Below are 15,733 nucleotides of genomic sequence, written 5' to 3'. Positions count from 1 at the left end.
GTTGATATTAATAGAAATTATTCCAAAATTATTCTTAGGTCACAAGTAACTATGATCCCACATAAAAGGGGAAAAATCCCACCCAATCAAGGAAAAGGTATCCTGTGTATTGTTTCCATGCCAGTGAGTTTATGCATTCTTAAATTTTGTCTGGCTAGTCTGGATAAGTCCACATATCCAATGGATTTATTCAGTCTCTCAGAGAGAATCATACCGATTAATGGTAGCATCCAGGACACATGGTTCATGGTGGATACAAGTTCACGGTGGATACGGCTACTATAAAAATACTCAGGATTTTTTTTAATTGTAAGGAAATTTCATCCTAACTTAAATTTTAACTCAACATAGGGTATATTTCTGTTTGTTAATACCTGAGAACTATTTCTTTAAAAATCTTTTATTCCACATTTGTCAGAAATGACACTTGAAGCCTCCCTCTCTTTTCAACAAGTCAGTCCCGCAAATATTTGCTTATTGTCTGCTAAGTGTAAGGGTACTTTGCTAGATACCCTTTTTTGTTGGCTGGAACAGATAAATAGGATTTAGTCATTTTATTCCAGGGACTAATATCTAGTCTGGGGCACAGATATCTGAACAGTAGAGGCACAGAGTGTGAATGAATGAGGAGGGAAACAAAAACAAATTAAAAAGCTACAGAGGCCTTGTGGAAGAACTGATCGGAGCTTAATGATAAAGATAAGTGGAGTGTTACGGGAGAAAAGCTTTGTTGACAATGGTTCTTAAGATACTGACTTAATTTATGCTGCTTATTAGCCTACAGTTCTCCATCGTCCATGGTAAACAGTTTGTGGATCAGAAACTAAAAAGTCACTCTCCAGTAGTTTGAGTTCTTAGCTCTGAGAATTAGATTAATTTTGAAGGAGGGTCAGAAACATTCCTTAAGTTTTATCTAAGAGGCACATCATAATCCACAGAGGTTATGTATTCCATATACCAGGAAAACTTCAAGTACTGAATTTATCTATGTCTTCATTTAGAAAACATTTATTGAATGCTTGCTCTGATACAGGTAATCTGCTACATGCTGGAGATTCTAAATGGATACATTATCCCTACCCAGCGAATTTTGTTTCTCCCATTACAGTTTGAGAATTCCTTGGGTATTTTATATTTCTGCACATGAAGAGATCTTTTAGTACTCCATACCATGTGATCTTGATAGGATGATCATAAAGCAACAATCATATTCATTTCTTTTATAAGAAATATAAGCCTATGTAATTATACTACTGGTACAACTAACTCTTTCTAAAATTTTTATCAGCCACCAGTAATCATGCTTCAGATAAGCCTTATGATCTATGATATCATATTTTTGAATAAATTACAGTAGAGGCAGTGGAGTGGAGTAGCTAAGAGGACAATGGAGCTGGAGTGTCTGCGTTTGAATCCCAGTTTTGTTTGTTTGTTTTTTAAGATTTTATTTATTTGAGAGAGAGAGTGCAGAGCGAGAGAGAAAGCACAAGCAGGGGAGACGGGCAGAGGGAGAGGGAGACAGAGACGCAGACTCCCTACCGAGGAAGGAGCCTGACCCAGATCCCAGGACCCTGGGATCAATGCCTAAGCCAAAGGCAGACACTGAACCGGCTCAGCCACCCAGGTGCCCTTGCGAATCCCAGTCCTTTTAATTACAAAGCTGCGTAACCTTGGACAAGTTACTTAATCTCTTTGTGCTTTTGCTTTAATCTATAAAATAGAGATAATAGTAATACTTTTTAGGAGTATTAAATGGATTAAATGAGTTGATAAATGTAAAAGCACTTAAAACTCTGCTGGGCACATGATAAGCATTATTTAAGGGTGTTACCTATGATGGAGATGATGATAACAAGGATGCAGCAGCAAGCAATTACATTTAACAAGTTAAATAACTTCATATTAAACTGGTAGATATTGAAACTTTTATATATTCTTAGGTTTTGAAGCAAAAGTTTGATCAGAAGAATAATTGTATAAATATTTTATAATTAAATATATAGTTGACCCTTGAACAAGGTGGGGGGTTAAGGGGCACTAACAACCACCTGTCACCTTTGACTTGCCAAAAATTTAACTATTAATAGCCTACTGTTAATTGGAAGCCTTGCTGATAGCATAAACAGTCAATTACACATACTTTATATGTTACATGTATTATATAGCATATTCTTACAGTAAAGTAAAGAAAAACAAGTGTTATTCAGAAAATCATAAGGAAAAGAAAACACATTTTTAGCATTGTACTGTATTGAAAAAAAACCTGGCTATAAGTGGACCCGCACAATTCAGACCTTTATTGGTCAAGGGTCAGCTGTACTTTAGTAAAGAAAAAAGTTTTGTAGAAAGTTTTAAAAATAAAAAGACGAAAATGGGTTTGTAATCCACATATCTTGAGTTTACTATTTGGCATGCCAGGTCAGATCTTTTCATATGCAAAACCCCTCTGCTCCAAAATGTGATCATACTGGGATACTCTTTTATCATTTACTTTTCTGTTTATCATACACATTCCTTGTCCTGCCATAGATGTTCTTTAACAATTTCATTTTTAATGACTGCATGGTTATCTTTTATATTGTAATAAATTATTTTTAACAGGTTTAACAGGTTGGAAATTTAACTTGTTTCCATTTTTTTGTCTTCATAGTGAAGCAATACACATCATAAGTATATTATTGCATTATCTCCCCAACTGTTTCGTTAAGATAAATCCCCAGGAGTAGAATTGCTGGGACAAAGGCTTTGAAGAATTCAGTTGCCTTTCCCAAAGCTTGTACCAACTTACATAGTATTAGTATGAGAGTACTGATTCCTGATTCCTGATACCCTTACTGATGCTGAATTTTGTATTTAAAAATTGCCTTCGTGGGCGCCTGGGTGGCTCAGTTGGTTAAGCGACTGCCTTCGGCTCAGGTCATGATCCTGGAGTCACTGGATTGAGTCCCGCATCGGGCTCCCTGCTCGGCAGGGAGTCTGCTTCTCCCTCTGACCCTCCCCCCTCTCATGTGCTCGTTCTCTCATTCTCTCTCTCTCAAATAAATAAATAAAATCTTTTAAAAAAAATAAAAATTGCCTTTGCCAAGTCAATGGGTACAAATGATAACTGGTTTTCATTTGTATGACAGGTTTTTTTTTTTTTAACTAGTAGAATCATTTTTTTTTAGTACATTAATTGAATACTTAAACATTGTCAATTAACCTCAGAATCCAGTTTTGGATAAATTTTCAGTGCAAGCTTTTATCTTTTTTTTTAAATTTTTTATTGTTATGTTAATCACCATACATTACATCATTAGTTTTTAATATAGTGTTCCATGATTCATTGTTTGTGCATAATACCCAGTGCTCCACGCAGAACGTGCCCTCTTTAATACCCATCACCAGGCTAACCCATCCCCCACCCCCCTCCCCTCTAGAACCCTCAGTTTGTTTTTCAGAGTCCATCGTCTCTCATGGTTCGTCTCCCCCTCCGATTTCCCCCCCTTCATTCTTCCCCTCCTGCTATCTTCTTTTTTTTTTTCTTAACATATATTGCATTATTTGTTTCAGAGGTACAGATCTGTGATTCAGCAGTCTAAGCTTTTATCTTGCCAGACCTTCAAACAGATGTGTAGTCATTTTAGTACCAAAGCCTTTTTCTGAAGTGGTATTAAAAGCCTTTCTTTCTTCTTTTTTTTTTAAGTCAAACTTTGGTGTGAATTTTCCTCTTGCTTTTGATGTCTTTTTCCTCTCTGTGTCTTTAGGCCAAGCCATAGTTGAAATCAGAGGCTTTCTTACTCAATTTTTTTTCCTTACATGGGCATCTAATATTTTGGATGGATGGATGGATGGATGGATGGATGGATGAACAAATATTTAGAACCTACCAGAAAAGTGACTTTTGGAAAGGCAACATATTTTGATCCAAGATAAGAGAACCAGTTCCTGGTCCCACCCACAGTGATTCTTCCATTCACTTGTTTTATGATCTTTGCAAGACATAATCTCCCTGTGCCTCAGTTTACAGTGTCTTTAATATAAATGTTTTTTCTACCTCCTCACCTGTTGTTTTTAGTCCTTTTCATGTCATGCCTAAATTATTGTATTCCTCCTCACTGCCAACCCGACTATTTATTATTCCTTCTTCAGTTTGTCCCTTATACTGATATCCAGCAGTACATATATTCCTCTTTTGGTAGTTTTTAACAGCTCCCTTTGGTGTAGAGGATAAATATAACCCCCTTAGTTTTCCACGTCCCCACCTCTCCGCCTTTGTTCACGGTATTTTCTCACCTACTAAGTCACCAACTTCTTCCTTTGCTCTTACTTAAAAACTGAGCTTCATTTCCTCCTGTTCATGAAGTCTTCCTTTACCACCATATCCCCATTGATCCTTCCCACCCCACCCCTCACTCCCAACTCCCTGTGACACTTGCCAACTGTACGTTGGTTTTCAACATAGGTCTGAGGAAGCCTGGGGATTTGTAGCCGGGTTTCAGGCACAATGAAGGAGCAAGGGAGAAAGCAAGGACTCCATTTCCTCTTCCACCCAGTCTCCACTCTGCTTTTTCTGTTGTCTATGTTGAAATTTTATTTCAGACTTCCTTTGAACATTTTCTTCTTTGGGCAATATCATTTTTTTATTCCTAACTTTATGAATTAATTTTTTAATTTTTTTTTTCTGCCTAACTACAGAATATTGTGAGACTAAATGAGAAAAAGATGGTTTGAAAAGTCCTGTCAAATTAAGTAAATATTACTTCCTTGGGCGCCTGGGTGGCTCAGTTGGTTAAGCGACTGCCTTCGGCTCAGGTCATGATCCTGGAGTCCCGGGATCGAGTCCCGCATTGGGCTCCCTGCTCAGCAGGGAGTCTGCTTCTCCCTCTGACCCTCTTCCCTCTCGTGCTTTCTATCTCTCATTCTCTCTCTCTCTCTCTCAAATAAAAAAAAAAAAAATCTTAAAAAAAATATGTTACTTCCTTTATGGTCTTATTTTGAAGTGAGAGTTTGTTGGAAGCTAAAACTTTTCCCACATTTTAATCTTTTTCATTCAACAGTCAAGCAGTTACTAAGCACTAAAAATTAATACATTAGCTGACTAGTAGAAATAAAAAATAAAAAGTCACAGATTTGTATTACGAGAGAAGTATGGTTGTAGAAGTGTGTCCAAGTATATCTGTAGAACAATAAGGCACACAGAAGCTGTGTTTTGGTGAGTCAGCTTGTGCTTTCCTTCTAAGTGGTACCTGAATGGGTAGAAGTTGCAAGGTAAACAAGGCAGAGAAGAACTTTCCAGGTAAAGAGAATAGAATATAAAAGGCTCAAAGACATGAAACGAGACATTGGGAACTATTAATTGGTAGGGCCTGAACATAGGAGTTGCTGATGAAATTGGAGATAGACCTCTGCTACCCAGTATGATGCCGACTGGCCACAAGTAGCTGCTTACATTTAAATTTAAGTTAATTAAACTATGAAGTACAATTCTTCAGTCATACTAGCCATATTTCAAGAGTGCATTAGGTATATATGCTAGTGGCCACTATATTGGACAGCACAGCTATAGAACATTTCCATCATCACAGAAAGTTCTGTTGGACAGTGCCGAGCTAGATCATAAAGAACTGTGTGCCCTTAATTAAGGTGTTGGACTTTTATCTTAGAGGCAGTTGTGAGCCTTTGAAGAGTCTTAAGCAGGGGAGGATGAGATCTGTACTTTTTCAAAGATTTTCGAGTTTTCACATACCTGATCTCATGTACATAGTTGTTTTAGAATCAAAAATTTCTATCTGGTACATAGCTTTTGCTGACCAAGTGTAATTAGAAGGGAGTTAGGTAGCCTAGACCCCTGTAATTATTGTAATGGAGAATAAAATAGAGAAAGGATTTAAATACCCTTTTAAGACTTCTGATTCTGCTTCAAAACTCTTGAAAGCTATTGTTGTTCTCTATATTAGCTGGAAAAAAATGTTTCTTTACCTTTTTTTTATTTTAGTGAGGTTACTGGGTGATAAATGTTAGTGATAACATTATGTGATACAAATTTTCAAAAACTATTACTCAGGGTATTTCTATCCTTATTTTGTTATAAGATTTGCCATTATGTTTTGAAAGCTAAGACTAATAACTGTCATGACTTGATAATAACTAAATCAAGATGTTAAATAGAATTGTCATAGATTTATTAATCAAAGTAATTTAATTAGATTTACTAACAAAATAAAAATGTTGCTTTTAATAATATGAATTAAATTTTCATGCATATTTGCTAATTTGGGCCTTTTCTTACAGTTAACCCAGTATCCACTCCAGTTGCACTTCCCACACCAGCTCTTTCTCCAAGCTTGATAGCTGATCTTGAAGGTTTAAATTTGTCAACTTGTTCATCAGTCATCAGTGTAAGTAATTTTCAAAATATATTAGCTCAGTTTTCATGTGATAACATTGCATCTTTCTTATTAAAATGCAAATAATCGAAGTGGATTCCTAGTCTTGAAGTTTCTCTTTTAAGCAGGTTCAATTTAGATCTGACCTTTTAATTTTATAAATATTTTTAAAATTTGCTCTTCCCAAACCGTTAGCCTCACAAATGACTTCTGCTTATTTCCCACATTTAATTATCATGTTTACATTTTTCTCTGGCACTCTTACGTATGTATAATATACAAGCGTTCTTTGCCACATTGGGTTCATTTATATACATAAATTCTGCCATAAAGAATTGTTGCCTACATTAATAGACTTAAATTCCCACAATCATTCTATTTCTGTTACACTGTTCTTATACCATAGGCTACTAAAAATACCTGACTGATTTCATTTTAAAATTCAAGATTGTGTTTCTCTTTGCATTATCTTTGTATGTTTACTTACATGCCTCCGTATCTCTAAAAAAATTCTTTAATGTTACTTATGGGGTATGGCTTGAAGTGAGGCAAGAGGCTGGCCTATCTCAAAATAATGCCAAAACCATCAGCCTGTCATAATACCAGAAACTGCAATAACTTTTTCTGTGTTAGCATATTACATCCACTAACCTTTCACTCTAAATCAGACATGCTGCCTACAGTGTATAATCTGTTGATATGCTTGACCTCCTGTTAATTTGTTGTCAGAAACCTGACAAAGTAAGAGACAAAATAGTAAGTTCTGATGGGAACACAAGGTAGCTTGAATAGATCTGGTGTATCACTGGTTCCCAGGGCTGGCAGAGTACATAATTGGTGATCTGAGCTCCTGGGGAGCATAGAGCTGGTTCTGCCAGAAGTGGAAAAGAGGAGTACCTAATTCTTGTACCTTATTACAAAAAATTTCCCCATCAAAGCAGATGTGATATCAGGACCATTTGGTTTAGAATGCACAAGTGAAAATTATTAAGCTGAGCATGTTGTTTAAGTTGTAGAATGCAGTTACCTCTAACTGCTCAGAAATGAGTAAGAATGATATCTGGGGTTTTAGTTTGCCATTCTTGTTGCTAAAAGGAAAAGGCACTTTGAAAGAGATAGAGGGAAGCAGTGAAAAGAAGGAGTTAAGTCTTTATTATTTAAGTAATAAATATTTCTTGAGCATTTGGGTAGGCTGTAAAGAGGAAGTAGAAATCAAAAAATCTATAGTGAAGCAGTTAGTCCTTGAGGGGAAAGGAGGGCCCTAAAAACTTAGGAGGCAGTAAGGTCGTGGCTAAATAACTCGGGCTTTGATATCAGATGACCAGGGTACAAATCTCTGCTTAGCTGCTTACTAGCTATGTGGTTGGACAGACTGGTATGTAATTTTTCTGTACTTCACTTTCCTGTGAAGATAACAAATACCCTATAGGATTGTAATGACATTAATGAGATAATAAATGTATAGCTCTTAGAACAGTGACTGGCACATTGTCATCACCCAATAAATAATAACTAATATTTTTTAAAGTGGCATGATAATGGACCCTCAGTAGACTCTCATACTTTATTAGCTATAAAAAGAATGCAGTTGAGATTAGAAAAGCTTGCAGTAAATTTTCATTCATCACAAAGTAATTGAAGGACTCACCCTTTTATACTAAGAAAAATATTTATTGGGATGGTCTCTTCAAAGGAGAGGAAAAGCACTCCATCCAAAGAACGTACAAAAAAAGGACTGCCAAATGGGCAAATTTGTGTAGAGGGGAGTGGGAGATACAGACTTACAGTTATGGAATAAGTAAGTCACGGGAATAAAAGGCACAGCATAAGGAAAACAGTCAGTGATACTGTAATAGTGTTGCATAGTGACGGGTGGTAGCTACAATTGTGGTGACCATAGCATAATATATAGCGAAGTTGAACCACTATGTTGTATACCTGAAAGTATACTTGTGTGTCAACTGTACTCAAAAAATTAAAAAGACTGTCAAGTTCAGCTGAGCAAAGCAAGATCTCAAACTCATCCCCAAAAGCTAACAAAATGATCAAACAAATAGTAGTAATAAGAATGGCAACCAGAGGGGCGTCTAAGTGGCTCAGTCATTAAGCGTCTGCCTTTAGCTCAGGTCATGATCCCAGGGTCCTGGGATCGAGCCCCGCATCCGGCTCCCTGCTCCGCGGGAAGCCTGCTTCTCCCTCTCCCGCTCCCCCTGCGTGTGTTCCTTCTCTCACTGTCTCTTTCTCTCTCTCTGTCAAATAAATAAATAAAATCTTTAAAAATAAATAAATAAATAAATAAGAATGGCAACCAGAAATTCACCAGCAACAAATAAGGAAAGGAATAGAACTTAAAGAGAAAAATAGAACTTTGGAAAGTGGAGCCTATAGAAATAAACAGAATATTCTGATGCAGAACGGCATGGCTACTATAATCTCACCTTCAGCCCTCAAAACAGTACTTAAAAAAGATTAATGAAACATTGTAATTTTTTCATTATGTATATGAATTTATCAGCACCACGCTTTAACCAGCTGAGCTAACCGGCTACCCCTTTCATGTAGATGAATTTAGAAAGAAGTGGACTAAAGACATCAGAAGAGAAAACAAGAAAAACTCTAAAAAATTACAACCCTCAACAAATATAGGAGGGTACCTCAGCAAATATAGGAGCCTTTTGGATCCTAAAATGAAATTCATAGATAAGAGTACATCTATAATTTTAAAATCAACATGTTTCCCTTATTGAATAGAAAGAAGAAATAGAAGTAATTTACAATAAGGTAATAGTTACATTGCGATATAAATGCTTGTCCATGACTACACTAGAAATGTACTGAAACAGTTAAATAGTGCTGGCACTGGTATGTAGAACAGCCATGAATGTGACAACTGTAAGTGCAGACTGATACAGGTCTATTAGCAACTCAAATAGTGTGGGTGGGGTGTTGCCATCAGTAACATAATTTTCCAAAATCTTGAACAGTTTCTAGTAGTTGTATTCCAAGTCCCAGCCTAGTTTCTATGAGTTCCTAGTCTGTAGATGAATTTTATTCATTTCAGTGGATTATTTAAATTTATTTTCCTTGTGTACTTGGTAAAATAGGGGTAGATTTTATTTTTTTGAAATTACCAAAATGTTTATAATGAAACCCAAAGAACAGTTCCTTTTTCACTCTAAATATTTTTCAAATGAAAAATTTCACTATTTGTTCTAACCTTTTAAATTATATATTCAGAACACAGATTTTTAAACATAATTCCCAATGAATATCATTATCATTGTAAGGAAAGGCCTAGTTTTTCAAGCTGTATGATAAAGAAGATGTATAAACACAGTATTTGTTCCAGTCTTACTTGAGACTAATTGGCAGTTGGCCAACAGATGGCTAAAAATGAAGAAACATTTTTATTTCTTTTCCTACAATAGTATGTCTGTGAACAAACTGTAAATTTTTTAATTATCAATTTTTCTACTAGATTATTGTCAGGCTAAGAGTTTCCCAGTTGTTACACATGAAGCCCCAGGAATTCAAAAACAGCAATCCTCAGAATGTTACAGCTTCTACAGGGGATGAGAAAAAAGTGAGGTGGGGGGAAAAGACAATTTGCATATAAGAATAAATGTAAAATAAGAATAAATTGTTCGCCTCTGGTATTAGAAATGTTGGAGTGAAAACTGATCTTTTCTGCTTTGAATAATTTTTTGTATATTTGGGACACAAAACTGTTAAAGTGAATTCAGCAGTTCACGTTACCTCTGAAAACTTTTGGTGTATTTTTTACTGATAAACATCAGCATGAAATATTGTCTCTTTCTTTGCACTTTTTATGTTTCTTTTCAAACAAGTTCTATAAGAAAATTTATTAATTTGCTTATTTCATATTTAAGATTTATATTTCTATGGAAAAATAACTTCTGAGTTCAATTCCCCAAATGCTATGAAACCTCATCATGGAAGTATAGTACCTATGGTTCTTCAGCACCTAATCACAAATCAGAAGGTTTCTATGGGAATATACTTTTCAAGAGTTCCAGTTTAAAATACCAAGAATTCATTTAGAAAGTCAGGGCAACATTTAGGAAATGCATTGAATTTGGAGCCCAAATACTTGGTATCTATCCTTGGCTGAGCTAGTTGTTAATCATCGTGATTATGGGCAATTCATTGACTTGTGTAAACTTTAATTTTTGAATTTAAAAAATGGAGATACTACTTTCCCTAAACACTTAATTGTGTTTTCATGAAATAATGAGCCTGAACATGTTTGAATTCTGCTCTATGGCTATCTTGTGGAGTGAGAAGAGACAGATGAAGATGGAGTTCTAGGAAACATCATGTTTTAAAGACAACAGAGAAAAAGGCCAAGAAGATGAGTTAGTGAAGGAGATGAATTGTGGAAATTAGTATCAGGACACTCACAGATGAGGAAGGGAAACAGACAAATCATTTTATTGTAGTAAGTGCTACACTGGAGGTATAAATCTGCTTAGGTGCCACCAGTTGACCAAGATCTCTTAGAAAAGAATTTGTATATGTGCTTGGTACTGAATCTAGGAGAATAGGAGGAGTTTGTCCAGGTGGCTGGAGTAGAATAAGAATGACGTGACGAACAAAGGAAGTAGGGTGTGCAAAGGCTTGCGATGTGGACAGACTTGGAGTATTAGAGGAACAGTAGTTCGGTGTGGCTAAAATATAGCACAGATAGGTTGGAATAACCGAGTCTGAGGTTGGAAAAGGTATGTTGGTGACATACTGACATGGGAAAATTGGAGTAATGACTCCTTAACTTACTGCTTTCCAGTCTTTTCATGTTATGGTACATACGGAAAAGTGATAATAGTTGTAGTGTGCTCTGGGGTAAACAGAGACTGCTGCAGGAGGCGGGATGTACCCAGCCTAGGAGCTCCAACTCCCACAGGCCCCGCCTGGCGTTCCTGAGGGCTAATGGTGGGGGCAGCAGCACAGCACACTTCTAACCTCTTTGTGGTACGTTAGTGAGGAAGCACTGACTTAGCTGCTGTAATATTAGTGATTTGATCTTCATGGATCACAGTCCCCAAGTGGAATTAACTCTGGAGGGTGCAGGAAGATTCATTTAAAAAGTGATCATTATAGAAAACAAGGCAATAAATTGAAGATGGTAAGTAATTCCACCAACAGTCCATGAAAGAGAAACCAGAGTTGCAAGAAGAAAACCCTATTTGATACAATACGCTACGTGGAGTTAGCCAAACTCCATGTTAGAGGCACAGTCCTGCCCACTGCTAAATTGACCCAAGACTGCTGAGGTCAGCTGCCGGTTTAAGGGTTTCCTGAAACTACCCTCAGGTTTGATAATTCACTAGAACATTCACAGAACTCAGGAAAGCACTATACTTAAGATTACAGTCTTACTATAGCAATAGGATACAAAATAGAACCAACCAAAGGAAGAAACCAGTATCCTGGGTGGGTTTCAAATTCCCAGCTTTCAGGTTTACCCAGCTGGCATCAAGGTATGGCAGTATGCAGAGAGTATCCGCTTGGCATAAGTTGTCTAGGGGCCCACTGTGAATCACTTCCTGGGGAGCAGCCAACAGGTGTGGTGCCCTAAGGGCTCACCGTGACTAAAGACACTCCTATCACTTAGGAAATTCCAAGGGTTTAGAAATTACCTCTCAAGAGCTAGGACAAAGTCCAGATCTCTCTTTGAGGGGACCAAATTCCTTACTACATATGTGCCAGTAAATGTTTCATTCATTCAACAAGTATTTATTCAGGCCAGAATATGAGGCAGGTGCCAAAGATAACAGTAAACAAGTTGAGCTAGGTTTCTGCCCTCAGGGAGTTTATAGTTGAGTAAGGACTTAATGAAAAATTTCCTCAAAGGTATGCATCAATACCAGGTGCTTTAATTGTGTCACATAGTTTTTCCCGTTTGGGAATTTCTTTAGATACAGGTTGTCATTTTTTGTCCTTACTTCTCTGATTTTACATTGGCTACACTCCACAGTCCAACCTATCTCCCTCTGTACTATTACAGCTGAAAATCTAATGAGAGTTACTTTTGACATTTAACAAACTTTAAAATTTAGGTATCTAAACTGCTTTTCCTCTTTGACAAGAAGTAGGAGGCTGATTTTCGTAGTCCATGCTATTCACCATCTGCTTTCCTTGAATTGCTGCTGTGAAACATCACTTCCTCACTTAATGATGGAATAAAGTCTCATGATGCTCGGGTGAAAACAGTGGCAACAGTAGCATTAAACTAAGGTCTGGGGGAGTTGTGATAGGTAGCCAGCCTGGGGTTTACTGTGACCAGCAAAAGAATGGCCTTAAGTTTGTCATTATGACCAGGAAGCCATGTAACTAAAGTCTCCCCCGCCCATCCCTTCAAGGATTTTCAAGCTGAAGGGTAGGAAGAAGGAATCCCATGTAATGCACTTTAATTAGGGGAGGCAGGGTGAGGCAAAGAAAAGGCTATTTTTTTTTTAATACATAAACCAAATTCAGCATCTGAAGTGTTTATCATTAGTTCCATCAAGTGCCTTATCTAAGGAATATAAAAAAAAATGGCTGGCAACTAGGCTTGTAGCTTTTGCTGTTGACAGAGATTGGCAACTAATGAAGCTATAACTGTCCATGATTAGGGATGAGGTCCTGACGCTGTTTGTGTTATAGGAACTTAGTTGGAAAATAGAGAAGCGTGACTGTCAGACCTGCTTTTGGTGTGCAGGTTTTACAGTATGTTTTAAAACAATATGAAGAAAAAACAAACCATAATTCATGAAGCAGAATCTGGTTTACCCAGTGTGAAATTTACTAAACAGAATTGAGAATTATTAGGATAATTGCATATTGTAATGATGACAGTTGTAATTGAAGTTGATTTCTGTTCCTCTTAAGTGGACTTTTGTCTTAAGTAGATCTCTCTCTCTCTCTCTCTCTCTCTCTCTCTCTCTTTAATGCTAGGTTAAGGCACTTTAGTTTTTGCTTGCCAGTCAGCTTGTCTTGGTCTGCCAGAGCACCAACTTTCTTATTGTCTGCAAGGACAGAATGGTTTGAGGGGGTCTTTATTGATAACAGCATTTACTGAGTTGTGTGCCAGACATTTCATGAATATGTGGTCTCATTCCCAAAACAAATAATATATCTATGATAAAGTTTGTTTTCTAATATGGTGGAAGAACTATCTTTTAAAAAACATTTGTTTTTTACATTTTAAACACTTACGGTGTGTTCGAGTCCCAGGCTAAGAGATGAGTCCAGCTAAGACCAAATTACGTTAAGTTTAGAGGAGGAGGAAATTATGAGTCAAAATTAAAAATAATTTTGTCATTTTAAATTTGAGAAAAATCCTTTATTTGTTCTGATGAAAATGTCAGTAGTCATGGAACTGTGGTAAAAATAATGAAAAATCATTGGCCTGGGTCTGCTTAAATTGAAAACATTTTTTAATTAAAGTTTGACAGTATTTTGTGCTTCCATTGCCTAGCCATGTCCCATCTTATTCTTTCATTCAGTTCTCCTCTGGGTATGAGTTGCTTTAATTTTTAAATTAAACTTTAAAGGTGTGTGATACTACTGCTTCATCTTTTTATTTCTGCACTACTTCAGAGGACTCATAGTTAATACCAGACCATTATCATCTCTCCCTTTTCTACATTATTAAGAGGAGCTGCTTTTTAAAAAGAGAGTGTACTGATTTTTAGTTGCAAGGTTTTTATTGGAAAATATTTTTTATTTGGCTTAAGTAAATATATGCCAATCTAAGTCCTGACTGGTGGATAATACTTTTATAATGCTTTGTCGATTTCATAATAAAATTATCTACAATAAAAAATCCAATATATAAGATGCTAATTAATGAACTAGTAATAGTAATGATTGTGGCCCAGATAAAACAGATGACCCATCAAAATATAGAAAATATGTAATATAAATCTGCAAGAAATTGAGGGATTAAAGAGGTGATGGTAAAGAAAGCCTTGGGCCTTTCTTTTCCTCTTCTTTCTATTTTGTGGTGAGTAGTTCCTTTCATTTGCTGTTGGTTCACTCTTTTCAGAGCTGAGACAGTTCCCTGAACATCTACTGACTTCTTTTCCAAGATTATAGGTTCTAACTTCTATTTATTATAATTAAATGTACTATAATAGTAAATGAGGTTTTTAAAATATCATTCATTTAAAAGAAGATTGAATCTTTTCTGGCAGTTTTATTTTACACATCCAGAGTTGATTGAACTTTGTGTTACTATCAACTACTACGTTTCAAATTTTGTTGCTTATGTTGAATTTGTGGTATATGCAGTGAAATATACTTTTTTTAAGCTTTAAGGTACCTTTAGATTATTATGCATTAGCCAGTCATGTATTAATTATTATTTAATCATACATCAGCCAAGTTAACTTCTGTTACTTTTGTTCCTCTTTAAAAGGCTTGTCAAAAATTTTATGAACATAAGGTGCGGCATGGTATAAAAAATTTATATTAGTAGTATTAAATATTTTAACATGAGAAACCGTAACTAAACATGGAAAGTATTATTGTGATGCTGAAATAAACTTTGTTTCTCTTCAGAGGAGAAGAAAATGAATTAAACTATAGGGCACATGCCCAACTAATGCTAAAAAATTAATTTATTACCAGAGAGAAGAGAGCATGGAGTAAAAATAGATAAGTACAGTATATGACCCTAATATCAAAGAAAAGTAAAAGCCACTTATCTTAGAATATATCAGACACATATTATTCAAATCATTCAGGAATGTAATTACAGACAGCTTTATAGGCCTATCAATAAGGGTTATTTCTTTAAATTTGCAGCTGTTCCACATTACTGAATGTATAAATATCTCCCCCAAATGTTAAATTAATACTGAAGATATATTTTACAATTCTGCACGCACACACACACAAACAAAATATCAGTAAGTTTTCCTTTAAAATGCATAATTTAGATTAAGAGAGATACCAACCAAATGTATATCTTGTTTGAATCCTTATACAAGCAAACCAGCTCTGAAAAGACATGTATGATAGTCAAGGAAATGTGAACACTGTATTTTACATGAAATTAGGGGAATTATTTTTTTTAGTGTAATAATAATATAGAAGTTTACTTTAAGATTCTTTATCTGTTAGATAAACTAACCAAACTATTTCTTGATGAAATTAGATAATATCTGGAATTTGCTTTTAAATCAGAAGTTGGGTAAAGGGTTGGATTATAATTTGGACAAATGTTGAAAAATTTTTAAACCTACTTGTGAGTAACTAGCTGTTCATTTTATTTCTCTCTACTTTTGTGTACATTTGAAAGTTTTCATAATAAAATGTTTTTAACATAATGTCAGAAGCTCATTTATTTCATGTTTTCACTG

At 35.7% G+C, this 15,733-nt stretch overlaps 1 protein-coding gene across 3 annotated transcripts in view; it reads left to right on the top strand.

The window, feature by feature from the left end:
• The window catches only part of AP3B1 (adaptor related protein complex 3 subunit beta 1), a 259,999-nt gene that overhangs the window by 187,522 nt on the left and 56,744 nt on the right, over nucleotides 1-15,733 (top strand). For all 3 annotated transcript variants that reach the window (XM_027606180.2, XM_027606181.2, XM_027606183.2), the window contains exon 22: nucleotides 6,274-6,380. In XM_027606180.2, the coding sequence (XP_027461981.2) occupies nucleotides 6,274-6,380 (107 nt within the window). The remainder of the gene's footprint in view (nucleotides 1-6,273; nucleotides 6,381-15,733) is intronic.

This window comes from Zalophus californianus, chromosome 5 (genome assembly GCF_009762305.2).
Source record: "Zalophus californianus isolate mZalCal1 chromosome 5, mZalCal1.pri.v2, whole genome shotgun sequence".
Classification (NCBI taxonomy): Eukaryota; Metazoa; Chordata; class Mammalia; order Carnivora; family Otariidae; genus Zalophus; species Zalophus californianus.
This window is presented reverse-complemented; position numbering and strand designations above follow the sequence as displayed.